Source organism: Camellia sinensis, chromosome 1 (assembly GCF_055761805.1).
Source record: "Camellia sinensis isolate YWXY chromosome 1, ASM5576180v1, whole genome shotgun sequence".
NCBI lineage: Eukaryota > Viridiplantae > Streptophyta > Magnoliopsida > Ericales > Theaceae > Camellia > Camellia sinensis.
The window spans coordinates 40,092,243-40,113,732 of record NC_138961.1 but is presented as its reverse complement, the minus strand read 5'-3'; the positions used below and the strand labels follow the sequence as shown (position 1 = coordinate 40,113,732).

Genomic DNA, 21,490 nt, shown 5'->3' with positions numbered 1-21,490 from the left:
ACATTCGACTATCATAAAAAGTTAAAACTTAATTGAATAAACATAATGCAGGCGCATAGAGAATAAGTCGATTGGATAATTCAAGTGGGTAAAAATTATCGAGATGAGTCATTTTATAAATCAAATATTTTAATTTTTTCAAACATAATTTTTAAACAAATTTTTATTTATTTATATCAAATGTTTTGATAATAGCATTTTCCAGAACAACTTCAAAGGCCTCTTTTGGCAAAGAGGTAAAAAGTCATTTTTTGACTTCTAATTTTTTGTGGATCACCTCTAATGTTTATATCACATTTTTTGTGGATCAAATTTTTTGACATCTAATGTTTATATCAAATTTTTTGTAAAAAGTCATTTATTTATATCAAATTTTTTGACTTCTAATGTTTTGGTAATTTTTTGGCAAAGAGGTAAAAAAGGCATTTTCAGTATTTTTTTTACACGTTTTTCCAAAAAAAAATTTAAAAATACAAAAAATTAGCTTTTAACTTATTTCCTAAAACAACCCAAAAAATTGTTTGTACTAGTTATAATGGCCTAATGATGAAGCTGAAGAGATAAGCGAAGGAATAACAAGATTTAACCATATCGACAGGACTAAGAAGCAATCAGAAATTGAATTTTCAATTCAAAAAATATAGACAGGATTCACAATTGAAAATTCAAAAACCTAATTTGTAAAAAAATAGATAGAATTCACAGTTCACAATGCAATAAATATATACAGGATTCACAATTCAAAACCCAAATTCCTGAAACCATAACCCTAATTTCTGATTTCACAATTGAAAACCCTATAAAATATATTTGTAATTCACAATCAGAAGAACGTTGTCGACGACCATCTTGGGTTTCACTCAGACTATTCGCGGCGAAGGACACGGCCACCCTCTTACAACTGAAAATTTTCTCCCCCTTTCCCTTAAATTTTCTCCTCATACATTTTTGGCTGAACTTGCTTTTCTTTTATGCCAAACATCCCCTTATACTTTCCATAATAGAGAAAGAAAAAATGATATAATGATCAGTTGGATCTATGGACTCAGGATAATTAGTACTGGACTAACCATGACAACTTTAAACAAAGTTCCTTGTAATTCAATTTTGTATGACACAGATATATATTATATGATTCTATTTTTATTTTTTTTAATATATCGTAAATATTGTTAGGTTGTGCTTAATTTATTGGAATGAAAATAAAAGAGAATGTTATGATTATTCCTTAAATATGTTTTGATTAAAAAGAAAAATTTGTGAAAAGTGAAAGTGAAAGAAAAAAAAAATAATAATTTGGAAATTTTGAAAGAAAGGGATAGAAAATTTTGAAATTTTAATTATAGATAATTTTTATATAGACAAAATTAGATTTTCTTGTGTTTTGCCATGTTTTTTTCCAAGAAATTATAAAGTTAGTTACGATAATAATATACAAGAAAATTATTATTATTATAGATAATTATTTGTTCCTAAAAATTATTTGTTCCTAAAAAAAATCATATAACATTATTAAAAAAATTTAACTTATCATAAATTTCTTAAACCCTAATTTCTGAAACCATAACCCTCATTTCTGATTTCACAATTTAAAACCCTAACCCTAATTGAAAAATGATTTCACATTCATCAACTCAAAACCCTAATTCAAAACCAAAACCCTCATTTCTGATTTCACATTCAATTGACCCGTGATCACTGACAGACAAATGAAAAGATGGCAACGCAATAAAACTCCGTAACAAGTGACATTAAGACAGTTTGACAGCTAAATCACCTCTCATCACATCTCTTCTCTAATAAAGCATCTCACTTCCATTGCCATTGATCCCATCACATTACTCATGGGTTTCTTCTCTTTCTCTCAAACCCTTCCTCCATGGCTTCTCACAATCACCCTCCTAACCCTCCCTCTTCTCTTCACCCTCTTTACCCTTCTTACCAAACAGAACAAATACACAGCCAAACTCCCTCCAAGCCCTAGAAAGCTTCCCATCATAGGCAACCTCCACCAAGTTGGTGAAATCCCTCACTACACATTCTGGAAACTATCACAAAAACTTGGACCCATCATGCTTCTTCAACTAGGTCAAGTTCCAACCCTAGTGGTCTCAACCCCAGAACTAGCTAAAGAGGTCCTAAAAACCCATGACCTAGATTGTTGCACTAGGCCTCTCTCTCGTGGCCAAAGAAAACTCTCCTACAACTTTCTTGACCTAGCCTTTTCTCCATATGGAGAGTACTGGAGAGAGATGAGAAAGCTGTGTGTCATAGAACTCTTCACTGCCAAAAGGGTTCAATCATTTTGGCATGTTAGGGAATCAGAGGTTGAGCACTTGATTTCCACCATAGCCAAATCGGCTCCGAACCCGGTTGATCTAAGTGACATGATATTCTCTGTCACGAACAATGTGATTGGGAAGATAGCTTTTGGGTCGAGTCATAGAGGGAACCAATTCGAGTATGGTAAATTGAAAGATATAATTGACGATGCCATGACTTTGCTCAGTGGTTTTTCACCGTCGGACTTTTTTCCTGGAGTTGGCTCGGTGCTGGATTTGGCTACGGGGCTTCAATGGAAGCTTGAAAGGTGTTTTAAGAATCTTGATACGTTTTTTCAGAAGGTTCTGGAAGAACATCTTGATCCTACTAGGCCCAAGCCGAAGCATGAAGACATCATTGATGTTATGCTTGGTTTGTCTAAGGATCGGACCACTGTTCTCCATCTAGCTAAAGATCATATGAAGGCTGTCCTCTTGGTATGGTATTTCTAATTTTTCTACCTTTTTCGGGTTAAAAGTTAAATTTTTTTATTTCTTTATATGCCGACTTTGTTTTTAAAATAGTAAAATGTTATAGAAATGACCAAATTCCTGTTTTAGTAACGAATGTATCGTGCAGAATAGGTGTCACGTGAATGACTAAAAAATTTTGGACGAATTTTTAATTTGTATAATATTATTTTTATTTTTAAAAATATACACTGAATTAAGTCCAAAAAAAAAAAACCGAGAGTATACATGTCAGTACCATGATGAATCTTATTTTTTTTTGTAATAATGATGAAGAAAAATTTTTAACACCCCCTAAAATATCATTTTTTTAATTTATCCAAACTACTTGAATTTTTGCATATCATTATTGATTTGTTTAAAAGGCCAACTAACTAAAATTTATCATTTTGTTGCATCAGTATAAATGTGTTGATGGATACTGCATTCTTTTAAGAATGGATTATTTTAATCAATAATGTTAGGTGGTCTGAAAAAATATAGCTTGAAACACCCAAAACGATGACGTCGTTTTGACACATTCGAACCATTCGAGCCACAAAAATTTACGTCACCAAACGTTTTCCATACTTATAAAAGGCAAATAAAAAGAAAAATTGACTTTTAATGGAGACTTTTTAATTTTTAATTTTTAATTTTTAATTTTTTTGGACTATTTTCTTACTTCCCAGACAACCTACTTTCTTAAATTCAATTATGTACATATATACTTTGTTGTATGTTTGGCAATCAAATTATTTGCCCATAATTTGAGTTAAATCAATATTTGTTAATCTTCTAATAAAGGGATATGGACCCTATAATTAAAAATAAAAATGACATAAATTTAATTTTTTGAGTTATAATTGAAATAAAAATTGTCATAATTAAACACAATATGAGGAATAATTAAAAAATTTATGAGTCATAACTAAAATAATATCATAATTAAAGAAGAAAATTTGAAAATTTGATATAACTAAAGAAAAAAATGACATAACTAGATGTCCATATAAGACACCCTTTTTAAAGGGGTGTATATTAGAATTTCCTAATAATCTTATGTAAAGCTGTATTTAATTTGCGCCAGGCCTCGTTTAGAAATATGTTGTTTTAGTAATTTTTTGACTTTTTACAAAAAAATGTGTAGTAAAATAAATAGTGATGTGACAATTTATGATAACTTTTTGGCTTTCAAAAGAAATAAATTTAGGACAAATTACACTGATAGTCCCTATATTTTACCCATTGTGTCATTTTGATTTTTACACTTTTAATTGACTCAATTTTGATTCTTATTTTTAGACTTTGTTTCAATCTGGGCAAATTAATAATATCATTATTGTTTTTTAAGAAAACTTATCACTAAATTTGTTGAGATTAACTAACTGAGTTGAATAAGTTTATAAATTTGCCTTTAAAAAATGGCACGTGAAACTTATGTGCAGATTTTTCATAAAAAAATATTAAGAGTTTTAATCAATTGGGTCAAATTAAGATAAAATTATAAATTTATGATTAAAATTGAATCAATTGAAAATATATGAATTAAAATGACACAAAAAATAAAAATTACTATCATAATTTACACAAAAATTTATGACAGCCTTTTAAGAAAGATTCTTGCCCTGTTCGTTTCTTTTTAATTTTTTTTACCAACTATAGGTTTCCTTTCTGACGGAGTTGACTTTTTAACTTTTTGATTATTTTAATTTGGAATTAAAAAGTTTCATTTGGGATGAACTTGTTGATTTTTTTGATTTTTATAAAAAATAAAAAAATAAAATAATTATAATTTAAATATGATATTTTATTTTATTAATTTTTTATCTTATTTTATCTCATTGTGACTACTTTAACCTTTACTCCCAAATTTTTTCATGCCAAACGAGGCTATCCCGTTATCTTTTTAATTTTATCCGTATCTCCGTTGCCCACTTCAAAATTGCCTACTTTTTTTTTGGGTACAAAAAATTACCTACTTTTAAAACTCCAATTGTCATGCATATATTTTTTAGGGTAAATTACAAATATACCTCTGAAATTTGATTAAAATATGAATTACTTTTTATAATTTTGAAATTACATTCCACTATCTAAAGTTTCAAATTTCATAACAAATAACCCCTTTTATAATAAATCATCATGTCAATTAATAATTTTTAATAATGTTAAAAATATGTTTCAATTAATAATTTAGATAATTTTATTATTGTATGGGAGAACAATTATGAATTTCATTTTTTTAGTTAATTTTGTTAAATAAATTTTTTTAATAAAGGAGTATTTGTAATTTTCAAACAACAGGGAGCAATCTATATTTTAAGCAAACCTCAAGGAGTGTATTTGTAATTTACCCTATTTTTTTAGTAACAGTTGTGTTGTGTTATGAACGTGTCGGTTTTGCCGTTTTTTTTTAATTTTTTTTAATCGAGTGTCTGGATTAATTTAGGCGTAACTCAACTAATCTTAGAATTCATGCAAAGCGTCCCTTCATGTGAATCGGGTAAATTTCAGGCGAAGCCTATAGGTGTAGCCCAGCCCTAAAAAGTTGATACCACACTCTCAGACTCCAAACTGCACCAACTAGGCCAACCCCTTGGGTATGGATATAATTGGTTTGGTACGATCGGTATTTAAGTCAAAAATTGCACCGAACCGATAATGTCGGTTTTATTATTTTGAATACTGATACAGACCGTGTAACGACCCTCACCTTATTCTTGTCATACTTGCATACATTCTTGCATGGTCTTGCTTTATTATATTAATTGGAAGGATTTGTTTGCCTTGTTTTGTTAGAATTACTTGCGCGATCTTGTCCCTTGTTCGGTGTGTGCGTAGCCGAGGTCATCTTGAGCTTAGTACGCCTTTGAACCATTGTACTTAGACTTGTTTTGAGATCTTGTTCAACCCCATCTTCACCTCGGGCATTCATTGCCGAGATGCTTCGCACTTAGTGAACCTTGTCCTTGGGCAGGTATGGCCTAGGCCGAGATGTGGCACGCCCCGGCCAAGGTGTGGCACAGCTTAGTCAAGTGTCGTCCTCCCTAGTCGATGTTTTTTTCTATCCTGTTGCTGGATCCTTGATTTGAGTCGATGCCATCTTGTTGCCGATGTGTCTTACCCGAGCTTGCTGCATACGCTTTGTCAGAGACTTGTCTTGTCCATCAATCACCTTTTTGGAACTGAACCAACCCGATAACGCCACGTGTCCGAGCTGATTGTTAAGGCAGCTGGCAGACCTTGAAACAAATCATTTTCTTGTCTCAATCTTTGTTTTAGAGAGAGAAGCTCTAGAGAAGAGTTCTTGAGTGAGAGTAGTCTTCCAAGCTTGATCTTCGTGGTTTGAACCGTTGGATCCGAGTTTTGAGGTTAGAATCTTGATCTCCTTTGGTTGTTCTTGCTGATTACCTAGCTGCATTGCATGATCGAATTTGTGTTGCATGTCATGCATCGTTTTGAAGTTGGTTTGGAAAGAGAAAATGGTTTTTCATGTGTTCTTGAAGAAAATCTCGTTTTGATCGAAAAGTTTGGAACGAAAATCATGTTTTGTGTTTGTTCTTGCATGACTTTCTTTAATGGGTACCCAGGTCCATATATTTTGAACTCTTGGCATGAAAACTCAGAATTTTGTAACAAGTTGTGAGCTTACATGCATCTTTCAATGATCATGTTCTTCATATTCTTCAAAGGAAAACCTAGGTTTTTCCTGACTTCGTTTAGCGGAACCTCGGCTTAGTCCTGGATGGTACCCAGTGTGTTTTCGAGAAACGGGAGCAGTGATTAAGCTCCCAGCTTGTTTTGTTTTGTCTTTGACTTGGATCTGGCAAGAATGCCGAGATCATTTGCATGTATATATAGAGCTTGCTTTGAGAATGTGACTTACCATGTGATTGTAGGTCCTTGATATTTGCTTTGAGTCTACACCTGAAGAACTAGGTGAGTGGTATTTCTAATAAAGCTATGTTACACTTGCTTTTGATAAATCTTGTTTTGTTTGTTTTGACGTGGTATTTGCTAAGCATGAATAAATGGCCTTGTTTGATTGTTATCCTCGGAAAGTCCCTCGTGCTGGAGGACTATAAACTTTTGCAGTACTAAGTATAAAAGGATACGGTCCTTGTTAAATCGGGCTACGGGCCTAAGTAACACAAGTCCCTTGTACTGGAGGACTCTAAACTTTCGCGGTACCAAGTGCACAAGTCCCTTGTACTGAAGGACTCTAAACTTTCGCAGTACTATGTGTAAAAGGATACGGTCCTTTCTTGAAAAGATTTCTATGTCAAATCGGGCTACGGGCCTAAGTAACACAAGTCCCTTGTGCTGGAGGACTATGAACTTTCGCAGTACCTTTGACCAAACGATTACGGATCGTACAGCCCTTAATACTTGATTGATGAATACGGTTCATCCCTTGCTTCGCCGATGTTATGATACTTGAATGATGAATACGGTTCATCCCTTGCTTCGCCGATGTTATGATACTTGATTGATGAATACGGTCCATCCCTTGCTTCGCCGATGTTATGATACTTGAATGATGAATACGGTTCATCCCTTGCTTCGCCGATGTTATGATACTTGAATGATGAATACGGCTCATCCCTTGCTTCGCCGATGTTATGATACTTGAATGATGAATACGGTTCATCCCTTGCTTCGCCGATGTTATGATACTTGAATGATGAATACGGTTCATCCCTTGCTTCGCCGATGTTATGATACTTGAATGATGAATACGGTTCATCCCTCACCTTGCTAAAGTTTGATGTGTTTCGTTTTGTAGGACCTCGGCTATATTCATGCAAAACCTTTATTATTAGTACCATTCACTGAGTATTTGTACTCACCCCTCTATATATATGTAGGTGACGAGCAGGACGGCGGTGATGCGTAGATCGTTTGGATGCTTGTTTTGGATTTGTACTTATGTCGGCTTTACTTTTGTATTTACGTCGGCGATGCCCTGCTTTGCATGTCAGCAAATCTTGAAAATCATGCTTCTTGACTTGTATTAGCTGTATTTTGTATATGTTGGCTCGAGAAGCCTTTTGATCAAGATGTAACATGTTTTTTTTTACGCTGTTGTATTCAAGTTGTAAAGTTAATTGGAATGTTTGGCATTACTTTGACCTACGCACAGCTCTTATGGACCACTTGTATTTGATTTATTGCTTCCGCATTTGTGAGCCCCCTATATCCATACTCTGATTGTCTTAAGTTTTGAAAAGTTGGCCTTCGGTAATTACGGATTACTGGCCATCACGGCACCAAACTACTAGGGGCGGTTTGGGGTCGTGACAGAATGGTATCAGAGCACAAGTTCCTCGGTATACGCTATTCACACACTTTGAGTCCTGAAGAGCATAGGATTTCCCTTAGAAAGATGTTAGGGTTGCATCACGGTATTTGTTGTTTGAGTGAGGTGTGCATTGTCTTGATATGCTTATTTGTTATTGCCTATGTGGTTATTTGCTTAATTGTTTTAAAGTCATACCTTGCATACTCCTAGTATCATGAGGAGAGGTAGACCACCGCTTGGTCGAGATCAGCCCGAAGACAGAATGGACAGATTGGAAAGATTAGTTGAAGGTTTGGCCCGCGAGTTGAGGCAAACTAGACAACAGTTCGCGAGTGCTACATCGACTCAGGCTGAGCAGACCAACGGCCGAAATGTAGTTCCACCTCCTCCAGTGCCGCAAATTCCCCCGCAACCAGCCTTATATGGAGATGGCACGATAGCTTTGATCAGTGAGTTCAAGAAAATGAGACCACCGAGGTTCTCTGGGGGTATAGAGCCGATGAAGGCTGAGGCATGGGTTTTGGAAATGGAAAAGTTGTTCGAGATCTTCCCTAGCACTGACGCTCAGAAAGTGACGTTGGCAGCATTCACATTAGATGATGACGCCCGCAGGTGGTGGATGATGGTTAGAGGGAGCAATCCAGATTTGACCTGGACCCGATTCTTAGAGTTGTTCTACAAGAAACATTTCCCCCTAAGTGTACGAAACCGCAAGGCTACCGAATTTCATACTCTGACGCAAGGCAATAGAACAGTGGCCGAATATGACCGCGCTTTTACTGAATTGGTAAGGTTTGTACCTCACATGACCAACGATGAATATATGAAGGCCAAGAAGTTCGAGTGTGGGCTTCGTGGACCGATTCAAGACCGGGTCAACTTGCTTGATATGCCGACCTATGCCGAAGTATTGGACAAAGCCATTCAGGCCGAAGCTAATCTGAACCGATACCAGAGCTCGGGAGAAAACCAGCGAAAGAGGCAGAACTATGACAATCGCCGAGGACAGCTGGGCACAAAGAAGAGAACGAACATGGGCAGTACTAGTAACGTAAGGCAGGAAGGGAGTGCTAAACCGGTGTGTTCGGATTGTGGGAAACAGCATTTCGGGATCTGTCGACGAACGTCTGGAGCCTGTTATGAATGTGGCGAGATGGGCCATTATGTGAGGGATTGCGCCAAAACAAAGGCTGATAACAACAAGAAAGGAGAGAATACCTCGGGTTCCGTTCAGAAGGGAAATGCTGGGAAAGGACAGATGAGACAGGGCAGAGTGTTTGCATTAGTACCAGGAGACACTCAGAATGCTGAGGCAGTAGTGTCAGGTATACTTCTAATTTGCTCCCAAGATGCTTATGTGTTGATTGATTCGGGTTCTACTCATTCGTTTATATCTACTAAGTTTGCCGAGAAAATTAATAGAGAACTAGAGCCCCTTGATTATGTGTTGTCTGTATCTACTCCATCTGGGAGATCTATGTTTGTTGCATCCATTTACAGAGCATGTGTTGTTGTGATTGAGAATGTTGAATTGCTAGTAAATCTAATGCCTCTAGACCTAGCTCATTTTGATATCATACTGGGAATGGACTGGTTAGTTGCAAACGATGCATCTATTAATTGTGTTTCGAAAAGTGTCACACTGAGACCCCCAAACCTAGCCGAGATTATTTTCCAGGGTAAAGGGATAGTGCCCCCACCATATTTGATTTCATCCATTAAGGCCTGTAAGTTAATTCGGAAGGGGTGTCGAGGTTACTTGTGTAGTATACTGAGTGATCAGAATGGAAATGTTAACTTAGCCGACATCCCGATTGTTAATGATTTCCCCGACGTCTTTCCGGACGAATTGCCTGGCCACTTGACCGATAGGGAAATAGAGTTTACTGTTGACATCATATCGGGAACGCAGCCGATCTCTAAAACACCTTATAGGATGGCCCCCGCTGAACTTAGAGAATTGAAACTGCAATTGCAAGAGTTGTTAGATAAGGGATTTATTAGACCGAGCACTTCACCATGGGGAGCACCTGTTTTATTTGTTAAGAAGAAGGATGGCACACTCCGTCTTTGTATTGACTATAGAGAACTTAATAAAGTCACCATTAAGAACAAGTACCCGTTACCTAGAATTGATGATCTACTTGACCAATTACAATGAGTACGAGTCTTTTCTAAGATCGACCTTCGGTCTGGTTACCATCAGCTTAAGGTTAAAGCCGAAGATGTTGAGAAGACTGCTTTTCGAACAAGGTATGGCCACTACGAGTTTTTAGTAATGCCTTTTGGAGTGACCAATGCCCCTGCTGCATTTATGGATTTAATGAACAGAATCTTCAAACCGTACTTAGATGAATTTGTAGTTGTTTTCATTGATGATATATTGATCTACTCCAAGAGTGGTGTTGAACATGAAAACCATTTGAGACTTGCCTTACAGATTTTGAGAGAACGGAAATTGTATGCGAAGTTTAACAAGTGTGAGTTTTGGCTTTCTACCATCTCATTTTTGGGTCATGTAATTAATGAAGAGGGTATTTCAGTAGATCCTAGCAAAGTGGAAGCCGTAGTAAATTGGCCGAGGCCGACTAATGTGTCCGAGATTCGTAGTTTTCTAGATTTTGGCAGAGTCTGCAGAGGGCTTTCGGAGCCGAGCTGAGATTTAGTACAACCTTTCATCCCCAGACAGATGGGCAAACTGAGAGGACAATCTAGACGCTTGAAGATATGCTTAGACTTTGTGTGTTGGACTTCCAAGGAAGTTGGGGAACACATTTGCCCTTAGTAGAATTCGCTTACAATAACAGTTATCAAACTAGCATTGGCATGGCGCCGTATGAAGCCTTGTACGGAAGAAAATGTAGGTCGCCGATATGTTGGACCGAAGTCGGAGACAGAGCTCTGCTTGGTCCCGAACTGATTCAAGTGACAACAAAAAAGATTAAACTTATCCAACAGAGGATTAGAACTGCCCAGAGCCGACAAAAGAGCTACGCCGATCAGAGAAGGAATGAGATTGAGTTCGAAGTTGGGAATCATGTATTCCTGAAGGTTTCACCAATGAAAGGAGTTTCCAGATTTGGGAGGAAAGGTAAGTTAGCACCTCGCTATATCGGGCCATTTGAAATTCTTGAGAGAATTAACCCCGTTGCCTACAGACTTGCTTTGCCGCCAGACTTGAGCCAAGTCCATAATGTGTTTCATGTTTCGATGTTGAGGAAATACATCCGAGATCCGCTGCATATAATCGATCATTCCGAGATCACAGTTAATGAGGATTTGGGCTACGAGGAGAAGCCAATGAGGATTATTGACCGGCAAGTAAGGCAATTGAGGAACAGATCGATACCGATGGTAAAGGTCGAATGGAAGGAGCATTATGGCACAGGAGCCACGTGGGAAAAGGAAGAGGATATGAGAATCCGTTATCCGGAGTTGTTCTGGGAACAAGGTAATTCAAGTATGGGGACCAAACTTCTTTAAGGGGGGTAGGATGTAACGACCCTCACCTTATTCTTGTCATACTTGCATACATTCTTGCATGGTCTTGCTTTATTATATTAATTGGAAGGATTTGTTTGCCTTGTTTTGTTAGAATTACTTGCGCAATCTTGTCCCTTGTTCGGTGTGTGCGTAGCCGAGGTCATCTTGAGCTTAGTCCGCCTTTGAACCCTTGTACTTAGACTTGTTTTGAAATCTTGTTCAACCCCATCTTCACCTCGGGCATTCATTGCCGAGATGGTTCGCACTTAGTGAACCTTGTCCTTGGACAGGTATGGCCTAGGCCGAGATGTGGCACGCCCCGACCAAGGTGTGGCACAGCTTAGTCAAGTGTCGTCCTCCCTAGCCGATGTTTTTTTCTATCCTGTTGCTGGATCCTTGATTTGAGCCGATGCCATCTTGTTGCCGATGTGTCTTACCCGAGCTTGCTGCATACGCTTTGTCAGAGACTTGTCTTGTCCATCAATCACCTTTTTGGAACTGAACCAACCCGATAACGCCACGTGTCCGAGCTGATTGTTAAGGCAGCCGGCAGACCTTGAAACAAATCATTTTCTTGTCTCAATCTTTGTTTTAGAGAGAGAAGCTCTAGAGAAGAGTTCTTGAGTGAGAGTAGTCTTCCAAGCTTGATCTTCGTGATTTGAACCGTTGGATCCGAGTTTTGAGGTTAGAATCTTGATCTCCTTTGGTTGTTCTTGCTGATTACCTAGCTGCATTGCATGATCGAATTTGTGTTGCATGTCATGCATCGTTTTGAAGTTGGTTTGGAAAGAGAAAATGGTTTTTCATGTGTTCTTGAAGAAAATCTCGTTTTGATCGAAAAGTTTGGAACGAAAATCATGTTTTGTGTTTGTTCTTGCATGACTTTCTTTAATGGGTACCCAGGTCCATATATTTTGAACTCTTGGCATGAAAACTCAGAATTTTGTAACAAGTTGTGAGCTTACATGCATCTTTCAATGATCATGTTCTTCATATTCTTCAAAGGAAAACCCAGGTTTTTCCTGACTTCGTTTAGCGGAACCTCGGCTTAGTCCTGGATGGTACCCAGTGTGTTTTCGAGAAACGGGAGCAGTGATTAAGCTCCCAGCTTGTTTTGTTTTGTCTTTGACTTGGATCTGGCAAGAATGCCGAGATCATTTGCATGTATATATAGAGCTTGCTTTGAGAATGTGACTTGCCATGTGATTGTAGGTCCTTGATATTTGCTTTGAGTCTACACCTGAAGAACTAGGTGAGTGGTATTTCTAATAAAGCTATGTTACACTTGCTTTTGATAAATCTTGTTTTGTTTGTTTTGACGTAGTATTTGCTAAGCATGAATAAATGGCCTTGTTTGATTGTTATCCTCGGAAAGTCCCTCGTGCTGGAGGACTATAAACTTTTGCAGTACTAAGTATAAAAGGATACGGTCCTTCTTAAATCGGGCTACGGGCCTAAGTAACACAAGTCCCTTGTACTGGAGGACTCTAAACTTTCGCGGTACTAAGTGCACAAGTCCCTTGTACTGAAGGACTCTAAACTTTCGCAGTACTATGTGTAAAAGGATACGGTCCTTTCTTGAAAAGATTTCTATGTCAAATCGGGCTACGGGCCTAAGTAACACAAGTCCCTTGTGCTGGAGGACTATGAACTTTCGCAGTACCTTTGACCAAACGATTACGGATCGTACAGCCCTTAATACTTGATTGATGAATACGGTTCATCCCTTGCTTCGCCGATGTTATGATACTTGAATGATGAATACGGTTCATCCCTTGCTTCGCCGATGTTATGATACTTGATTGATGAATACGGTCCATCCCTTGCTTCGCCGATGTTATGATACTTGAATGATGAATACGGTGCATCCCTTGCTTCGCCGATGTTATGATACTTGAATGATGAATACGGCTCATCCCTTGCTTCGCCGATGTTATGATACTTGAATGATGAATACGGTTCATCCCTTGCTTCGCCGATGTTATGATACTTGAATGATGAATACGGTTCATCCCTTGCTTCGCCGATGTTATGATACTTGAATGATGAATACGGTTCATCCCTCACCTTGCTAAAGTTTGATGTGTTTCGTTTTGTAGGACCTCGGCTATATTCATGCAAAACCTTTATTATTAGTACCATTCACTGAGTATTTGTACTCACCCCTCTATATATATGTAGGTGACGAGCAGGACGGCGGCGACGCCTAGATCGTTTGGATGCTTGTTTTGGATTTGTACTTATGTCGGCTTTACTTTTGTATTTACGTCGGCGATGCCCTGCTTTGCATGTCGACAAATCTTGAAAATCATGCTTCTTGACTTGTATTAGCTGTATTTTGTATATGTCGGCTCGAGAAGCCTTTTGATCAAGATGTATCATGTTTTTTTTTACGCTGTTGTATTCAAGTTGTAAAGTTAATTGGAATGTTTGGCATTACTTTGACCTACGCACAGCTCTTATGGACCACTTGTATTTGATTTATTGCTTCCGCATTTGTGAGCCCCCTATATCCATACTCTGATTGTCTTAAGTTTTGAAAAGTTGGCCTTCGGTAATTACGGATTACTGGCCATCACGGCACCAAACTACTAGGGGCGGTTTGGGGCCGTGACAGACCGCTTCTCCTATCAAACCGTACTGAACCGAATCAATTAAAACAGTTCAGTTCGGTGTGGTTTAATCGGTTTAGGATTCAAACTTGAGCCACTTTTACTAATCTACATAAAAATATTAAATTAGTTATTTGTCTACAATTTCAAATATATCAAATCCATCCATTTGATTACTTTTCAATTCCTAGATTAACAAAAATAAAAAAGTTAAAAAAATACTAAGATTTCAAAAATAATAAGTTAGAGTTAAGATATATATAATAAGAGTTTACAATGATAAGGTTAATAATTTATTATACTTTATTAATATCATTATATTGTTAGATTATATATATTATAAATACAATATATGTTAAAGCGGTTAGTTTCGATTTAGTTCGGTTCATAAGGTGTTTAATCCGTTACCGATCCGAAAATCGAAAAAATATATCAAATTCAAAAATCACACAGATCGATTTTTATTATAAAAAAAAAAAGACCAAATATTGTTGGTTTGTTCTGGTTCAATTGGTGTGGTCAAATTTTTTGATTTTTCTTACATTCCTACCCTTGGGATTGGTTTTGCTGCTGTTGGCCTACCCAGCGGCACTATTGGGGGTGATCCTATGTCGAGCGCTACATAAATGATGTGAGAAGTTGGATTTGTTAGGTTTATCAAGTTGATCATTCTCATAAGAAAAATTAATTTGGTCGGATATAGTACTTGTGAATTTAAATTACATTTGTTTGATAAAATTGAACGGTTCATCTTATTTGAAAAAGTGACAGTTTATTTAATATAAATGCTATTGGAACTTACAATAATCTTAATTTTTTTATAAATGTAATTTACTAAACCAACCCCCACATACCTCGGATCATTAATGTGGGTCTCAGGGTGCGAGTCAAGAGCCTCTCCTTGCAAGCTTGTGCTTGCGTCCGTCCTTGTAGGCCTTCGGGTCTACTTTTAGGCCCAATTTTGATAATCCGAACCGTTTATATTTTATGATTTATTCAGTATATCATACCTGTAAAAAATCAAGTTGATCGGATATCAGAAAGTATGTGTTTGAAAAATTGAACTAAACACTATTTTTTAAAGAATTTAATAAACAGTTTTCCGAACATATGCTTTCTGATATCCGATCAACTTGATTTTGTACAGGTATGATATACTGAATAAATCATAAAATATGAACGGTTCGGATTATCAAAATTGGGCCTAAAAGTAGATCCGAAGGCCTGTAAGGACGGGCACAAGCACGGAAGCTACAAGGAGAGGATCCTCACTCCTCAGGGTGCGACCTACAAACCCAACAACACAGTATTTTGGGGCTACCCAACAACAACAAAACAATATCATGACGATGCGAGTTTGTGAACGGTTTTGGTTGGTAGCTCGAAATTTAGGGGCCCGAATGCCCCTAAATTTCCATATAAGGCAACAAAAAAAAAACAAGGCAAAAAAAAAAGAAAAAAAAAACAAACTTATCCAGAAAAGGAAATTAGGGCCATTAGGGCGACTGTTTTTAGGGCCACAATTCATTTTAAAGTGTTCGATAAATTATTATTTTAGTAGATTATTTTAGTTTTTAATTATTTTAGTAAACTAAAATTTTTGTGTTTGAGAAGATGGTTAAATTTTTTTGTATTTAGATTTGATATTTATGAGAAAAAAAAGTAAAATGATTATGAATTTGATGTGACATTTTATCTTATTGATTATTTTAACATATTTTATTATTTATTTATTTATTTATTTTTTTGTAAATTTTACCCCAAAAAGTCAAAAAAAAAAAAAAAAAAGGCCTCAGATAATATACAAAGTTAAGTTTTATAACCATCCATTAAAAAAAAATTGAATAAATAATGAGTTGCCAGATTTATTGAATTTGTTTATTTATTTTGTTGATAAAAACAAACAAATCATGTAACAACCTCAAAACTCATCCAAAGTGTTTTTCCACATACCAGGATATCTTCCTCGGATCGGTAGACACCAGTTCAGTCACAATGGTCTGGGCAATGGCCGAGCTAGCCAAGAACCCAAGAGCCATGAAAAAGGTTCAGGACGAAATCCGAAACTGCATTGGAAGAAAACCAAAAGTTGACGAAACAGAGATACATAATTTGAAATACCTGAATCTCGTAATCAAAGAGACTCTCAGGCTCCACCCTCCTGCCTCCCTCCTAATCCCCCACGAAACAATCCGGCAAACCAAGATCGGCGGCTACGACATCTTTCCCAAAACCCGAATCCTAGTGAATGCATGGGCAATTGGAAGAGACCCCAAAATCTGGGACAACCCAGAAGAGTTCATTCCAGAGAGGTTTGAAAACAGCGGGATTGACTACAAAGGCCAGAATTTCGAGTACCTGCCTTTCGGGTCCGGTCGGAGAAGCTGTCCTGGAATGACAATGGCGATCACTTCTGTGGAGTTCAATGTGGCGAACTTGCTGTACTGTTTTGATTGGAAGCTGCCTAATGGAATGGAAGTTGAGGATCTGAACATGGATGAAGAGTTTGGTCTGAATATCAGGAAGAAGGTGCCTCTGAAACTTGTGCCTGTCAAGTACAATTGGGAGGACTATAAAGGCTAAATGGAAGGGGACTATAAAGGCTAAATGGTTGTAATAAAAATAAGTTTGCGTTGCGTAGTTTAGTTTGGTTTGGTTTGTGTTTTTGTGTCTGTAATGCTTTTGGATTATAAATAATGGACACCCTCTGTTTGGAGTGTGCTTATGAAACATTGACTTGGTTTGGTTTGAAAATATATTATTTTAATAATTTTTTGACTTATTATAAAAATATGTATAGAAAAATAAAAAAAATAATACAACAATTTATAACGATGTTTTAACTTTTTGTTTAAAATTTCAAGTTGGCAAAGGGGGCTGCTTATAATGTACCATTGGTTTGTGATTATTATTACTAATATATTCAAAAAAAATAGAAACTAATTTGACCCCAAAAAAATTAGAAATAATTCAGCATTTTGATCAAGTTTTAGGTACACTTTGCTCTGATTAACTTTTTTTTTTTTTTTAGTGAAAAAAAACGGCCCTGATTAACTGGGGTTTGATTTGATGGTTCAAGTTTAGCAACCTGGGCTTAGTCGGCAAGTTATGGCGCCACCAGGTGGGCTGGTAAATGTGCTTTATGAAGCACACGAGAAATTGTCCAGATAATCATCACATAAATGAGATGTAATATTGGTGAAATTATAACTTAGATATAAAAGTAATGGTAGAGATTTTAAAAATTTTATCAAGATTTTTATTAAAGATCTTATATGAGTGTGAAACCTATATAAAACTCATTTGGTGTGAATCTCATATCCATATAAGATATTATAAAATTTTTATCATCTTTAACATTTTTCAATGTATAATCATCACTGAGTACTTGGAGTAATTCTTTCCATTAAATTGGCTTGTCCTGGCAAAAAATATATAAAATGTCTGGTGCATGCAAATACTTTGAAAATAAATAAAAATAATAACGGTTCCGATTGGTAGCTCGAATAACACGGCTCGAAATCTGGCTCGACACCAAAACAACATCGTTTTGGTGTCGAGTTATTTTATTTTTTTATTTTTTTCTTTCTTTCTTCTCTGGTTTTGTTGCAGAACGAAGAAGAAGAAGAAGAAGAAGAAGAAGAAGAAGAAGAAGAAGGGAGAAGAAGAGACGGGAGAGGGAGGAGGAGGAGGAGGAGGAGGAGGAGGAGGGGAGGGGACCATAAAAATCGGTTGGAGGAGGAGGGGAGGCTGGGCAGACGACCGGGGCTGGCAGACGACGGTGGTGCTGCGACGTCGGCGGGGCTGGGTGAGGCGACGGTCTGCTGCGACGATCGGCAGCGGCGGTGGCGGTGGCGGTGGCGGTGGCGAGGCTCTGCTTCTCCTCTGCTTCTTCCCTTCCTCCTCTCTTCTCTCCCTCTTTCTCCTCTGTTTCCTCTCTTCTCTCCCTCTTTCTCCATTTCGAGCCGTTTCGAACCTCTAAAAGTCGAGCTACGAGGCATTTTTCAAATAATAAAGCATGCTTAAAATTTTTAAAACAAAATGGCATTTTTTAAAATTTTAATTCTAAATTTTTAAAAACAAAAAAGTTATCAAACAAGGCTTGAATGCATTAGATTATCTCCATCTAATAATGTTGAATGTTTTGGTGGAATGAAATTTCTATCATGAGAACTATGATAGTAAAACCAGTTTTTCTGTAATTATCTTCATTTGATCTTCTGCAACTGGGCTCAAGGCTCTCCAGACTATAGTTGAGCCCAATGCTGTTGGATTTGGTCTGAAAATCGATCTGCAACAGCCCAATGTGTAAAACTTTTTTGCTTTAATATAATCTTAGGCTAGATTGAATGCTGTCAATCTGAAATAAAATTTGGACACGGCCTGGGTACATACCTTACCTTCACAACCCGAACAATCAAAATTTTGTTATTAATATATACAAATTATATATAATAAATATGAAATACATACATAAAATACTGATTTTTTTTAGCATTTTAATTAAATTTTACTACAATGTAATATATTCTACTACTTGCTACATATAACTCAAACGCGTTAATAAGAGTGAAACTTGTGAATAGAATAAGTCTGTTCTACCTTTTAATTTTTGTAGCTCTTGAACTTGTTTAATGGATTCCCATTATCTCAGAAGAGTTATGATGAGGCCAAAAAGTTTCAGAAAATCATTTGTATGAAGAAAAAAAAATTAAAAAAATATTGGGAATCTTGCACCTACGAGCATCTTTAATGGAGTTGCCAAAAGAGCTGCTAAAATTATAAATTGGCAAGAGTAACATAAAAGGGGTTTCCAATACCTGTTATTCTTTTTGCCAAATATAACAGATGTCATTTCTGTTGTCAAATTTGACAAGAAGAATAGCAGGCACCAAACATGCCACATCATCAAAGACCAACAGATTTTTGGCTCCAAATCAGTTGAAAAAACATAATCAATTTACCAGGAAAACCTCCCAAAATCTTTGATTTTTTTTTTCTGCAAAATTCACCATTTTTTATCACAGAATGTTCACCATTCATTTATTTTTGCAGAGTTCACCAAAATTGAGAAGAAAAAAAAAAAAATAGAATTCCCAAACACAAATTTACCCGCAATTTTAGAATGATCATTCAAAAACTAGTTTCACAAATTTCACAAATTCACAAATTTTACAAATTTTAGTCAAGAACAAATCACAAATTTCAGAATGAATTTAGAACAAATCAAATCCAAATTTCACAAATTTATATAAATTTCTAAAATGAATTTAGAAGAAAAATACCTGGATTCCAGTATGATTGATGAACTTGTTCTTCATTTCAACCTCCATTGATCTTTAGGGCTTGTTCCATCGAACTTCGCGATCGGTGATGTTCCAAACAGTGGTATTCCATCGAACTTCGCGATCGGCGATAGGTGATCGACGCTGGTGATGGTGATGGAAAGCACAGAAAGAGAGAGAGAGAGATGAATGACTGGTTTTGGTGATTGCCTCTGGTGGTAGTGATGATCAAAATGAAAATACATATAAATGGGTTTCTGATAATGAAGATGGAGAGAAAGGGAACTACGGGGTTGCCTTTGCTGTGGATGAAGATAGAACACCACACGCGCGCGCACACACATTCGTTTGGGAAGTTACTATTTTAGTAAGTTATTTTAATAGGTTAAAATTTTTATATTTAAGAAGATGATTGAATTTTTTTATGATTGGATGTGATATTTATAGGAGAAAAAATGAAATGATTATAGATTTAAGGTGATATTTTATTTTATTTAATTAATTATTTTAATTTATTTTATTTTTTTATAAATTTTAACCTAAATTAAGTTTTTTTTTTTTTTTCCCAAACATCCCGAAGCTCTCAACAGCCGACTGGTTTGGATACAAGAGAGAAAGGGGATGTTGTCTTGGAATGCATAAAGGGAATGCTACCAGATAGTTGATCTTAAATGGTGGTTTGTGGGTAGGTGAATGGTAACGATGGTGTCTTGGAAATGAAAAAGTGACGTTGTGCTCTTCTGTTTTTTTTTTTTATAAAAAATTAAAATTAAAATGACATAAAATAAAATAAAAAGATATAGAACAACAGCTACAAATAAGCAGTCGTATTTTTTTTTTTTTCGTTTTGGTCTCAACGGCTATTACCTACAAACAATCCTATTTTGAATTTCTATAAATAAAAACCTTCAATCACATTTTTCGTTTTGGTCTCAACGGCTATTACCTACAAACAATCATATTTTCATTTCACGACAAAAATTTCAAATTATATTTTTCTTTTTCTCCTCTCTTTATCTCAACTTCATTTCACAACAAATCTTCCATATTACATTTTAGTTTTAGTTTTAGTTTTTTAACACAATCACTATGGAAGATTCATCAAAAACAAAGAGAGGAAAATCATTCACCATTGATGAAGATGTGGCAATTTGTAAATCTTGGTGTCACATTTTTTAAGGCTCAATTGTTGGCAATTCGCAACCGTATGCTCACTTTTGAGAGAGAATTTACGAAAATTATTGCTTGCTTCAGAATGATCAGTCAAGAACACAAGTATCTATCTAATCTCGATAGGGTATAATCATGAAATGTTCCAACAAATTTCGTGAGTGTTTAGTGCAAGTTGAAAATCTATGTCTCAAGTTGGTATAGTAAGATTTCATCTTAATTTATTATGTTAGTTTTTTTTTTTTTTTTGTATCATATAAAAATTAACTGACTAATTAATTTAATATTTTATCTATATAGATGCTTCAAGCAAAATTTTTATACCATCAAGATAAAAAATAATAATAATAATATTTTGAAGTGTTGCAAAACAATATCAAGTGGCAAGATGTAGCTCTTATGAACATAGTCAAGTCAAGGACACATACACTATTTACCGATTCAGTCCTCGATTCCTCTATGGATAACTGCATTTCTCTTGAAAATGATAGCACCCCAAGTGAAGGTAACAATTCAAGTGTTGGTAACAATCCAAGTGTTGGTGATGGTTGTGTCTCTGCAAGAGGTAAAAGACCTATAGGTAAGAAATCTGCAAAAAAATACTTCGGAAAAGTCAGGTCATTGAAGCTGAAGTCCGCAAACTTAACAATCTGTTAGAAAGATTTAACCAACACCTTACTGAGAACGAAATGAAAAAAGCTGAAAGAGGAGATAAAAGGGTTCAAACATTGCAAGAGATGAAAGAACTTGAGATAAAAAATGAAGAACATTCCATAATGATTGCGGACATTTCTAATAAGGACCCTCAAATGAAAGCTTATTATATAATGCGCAAGAATGAGATTTTCGCAAAGTGGTCCATAC

The 21,490-nt window shown here is 36.1% G+C and overlaps 1 protein-coding gene and 1 long non-coding RNA gene across 2 annotated transcripts; one reads left to right on the top strand and one right to left on the bottom strand.

Annotated features, from left to right (window-relative positions):
* Nucleotides 1-1,946: 1,946 nt before the first annotated feature.
* Nucleotides 1,947-16,889, top strand: LOC114313101 (2-methylbutanal oxime monooxygenase-like). Its single transcript, XM_082876387.1, has 2 exons — nucleotides 1,947-2,759; nucleotides 16,128-16,889. The coding sequence occupies exons 1-2, from the start codon at nucleotides 2,073-2,075 to the stop codon at nucleotides 16,752-16,754; spliced, it is 1,314 nt and encodes a 437-aa protein (XP_082732513.1). The 5' UTR covers nucleotides 1,947-2,072; the 3' UTR covers nucleotides 16,755-16,889.
* On the bottom strand, nucleotides 16,026-19,778 carry LOC145793539 (uncharacterized). The gene is made up of 2 exons (XR_014333876.1): nucleotides 19,457-19,778; nucleotides 16,026-16,719 (listed from the first exon to the last, which is right to left on the bottom strand). It is a non-coding gene; the product is annotated as an uncharacterized LOC145793539 (long non-coding RNA).
* Between the last annotated feature and the right edge of the window lie 1,712 nt (nucleotides 19,779-21,490).

Coding starts and splice junctions, on each gene's coding strand:
- LOC114313101 (XM_082876387.1), top strand. CDS start 2,073: ATGCTTCTTCAACTAGGTCAAGTTCCAACCCTAGTGGTCTCAACCCCA. Junction 2,760..16,127: donor ATATGAAGGCTGTCCTCTTG/GTATGGTATTTC, acceptor TCCACATACCAG/GATATCTTCCTCGGATCGGT.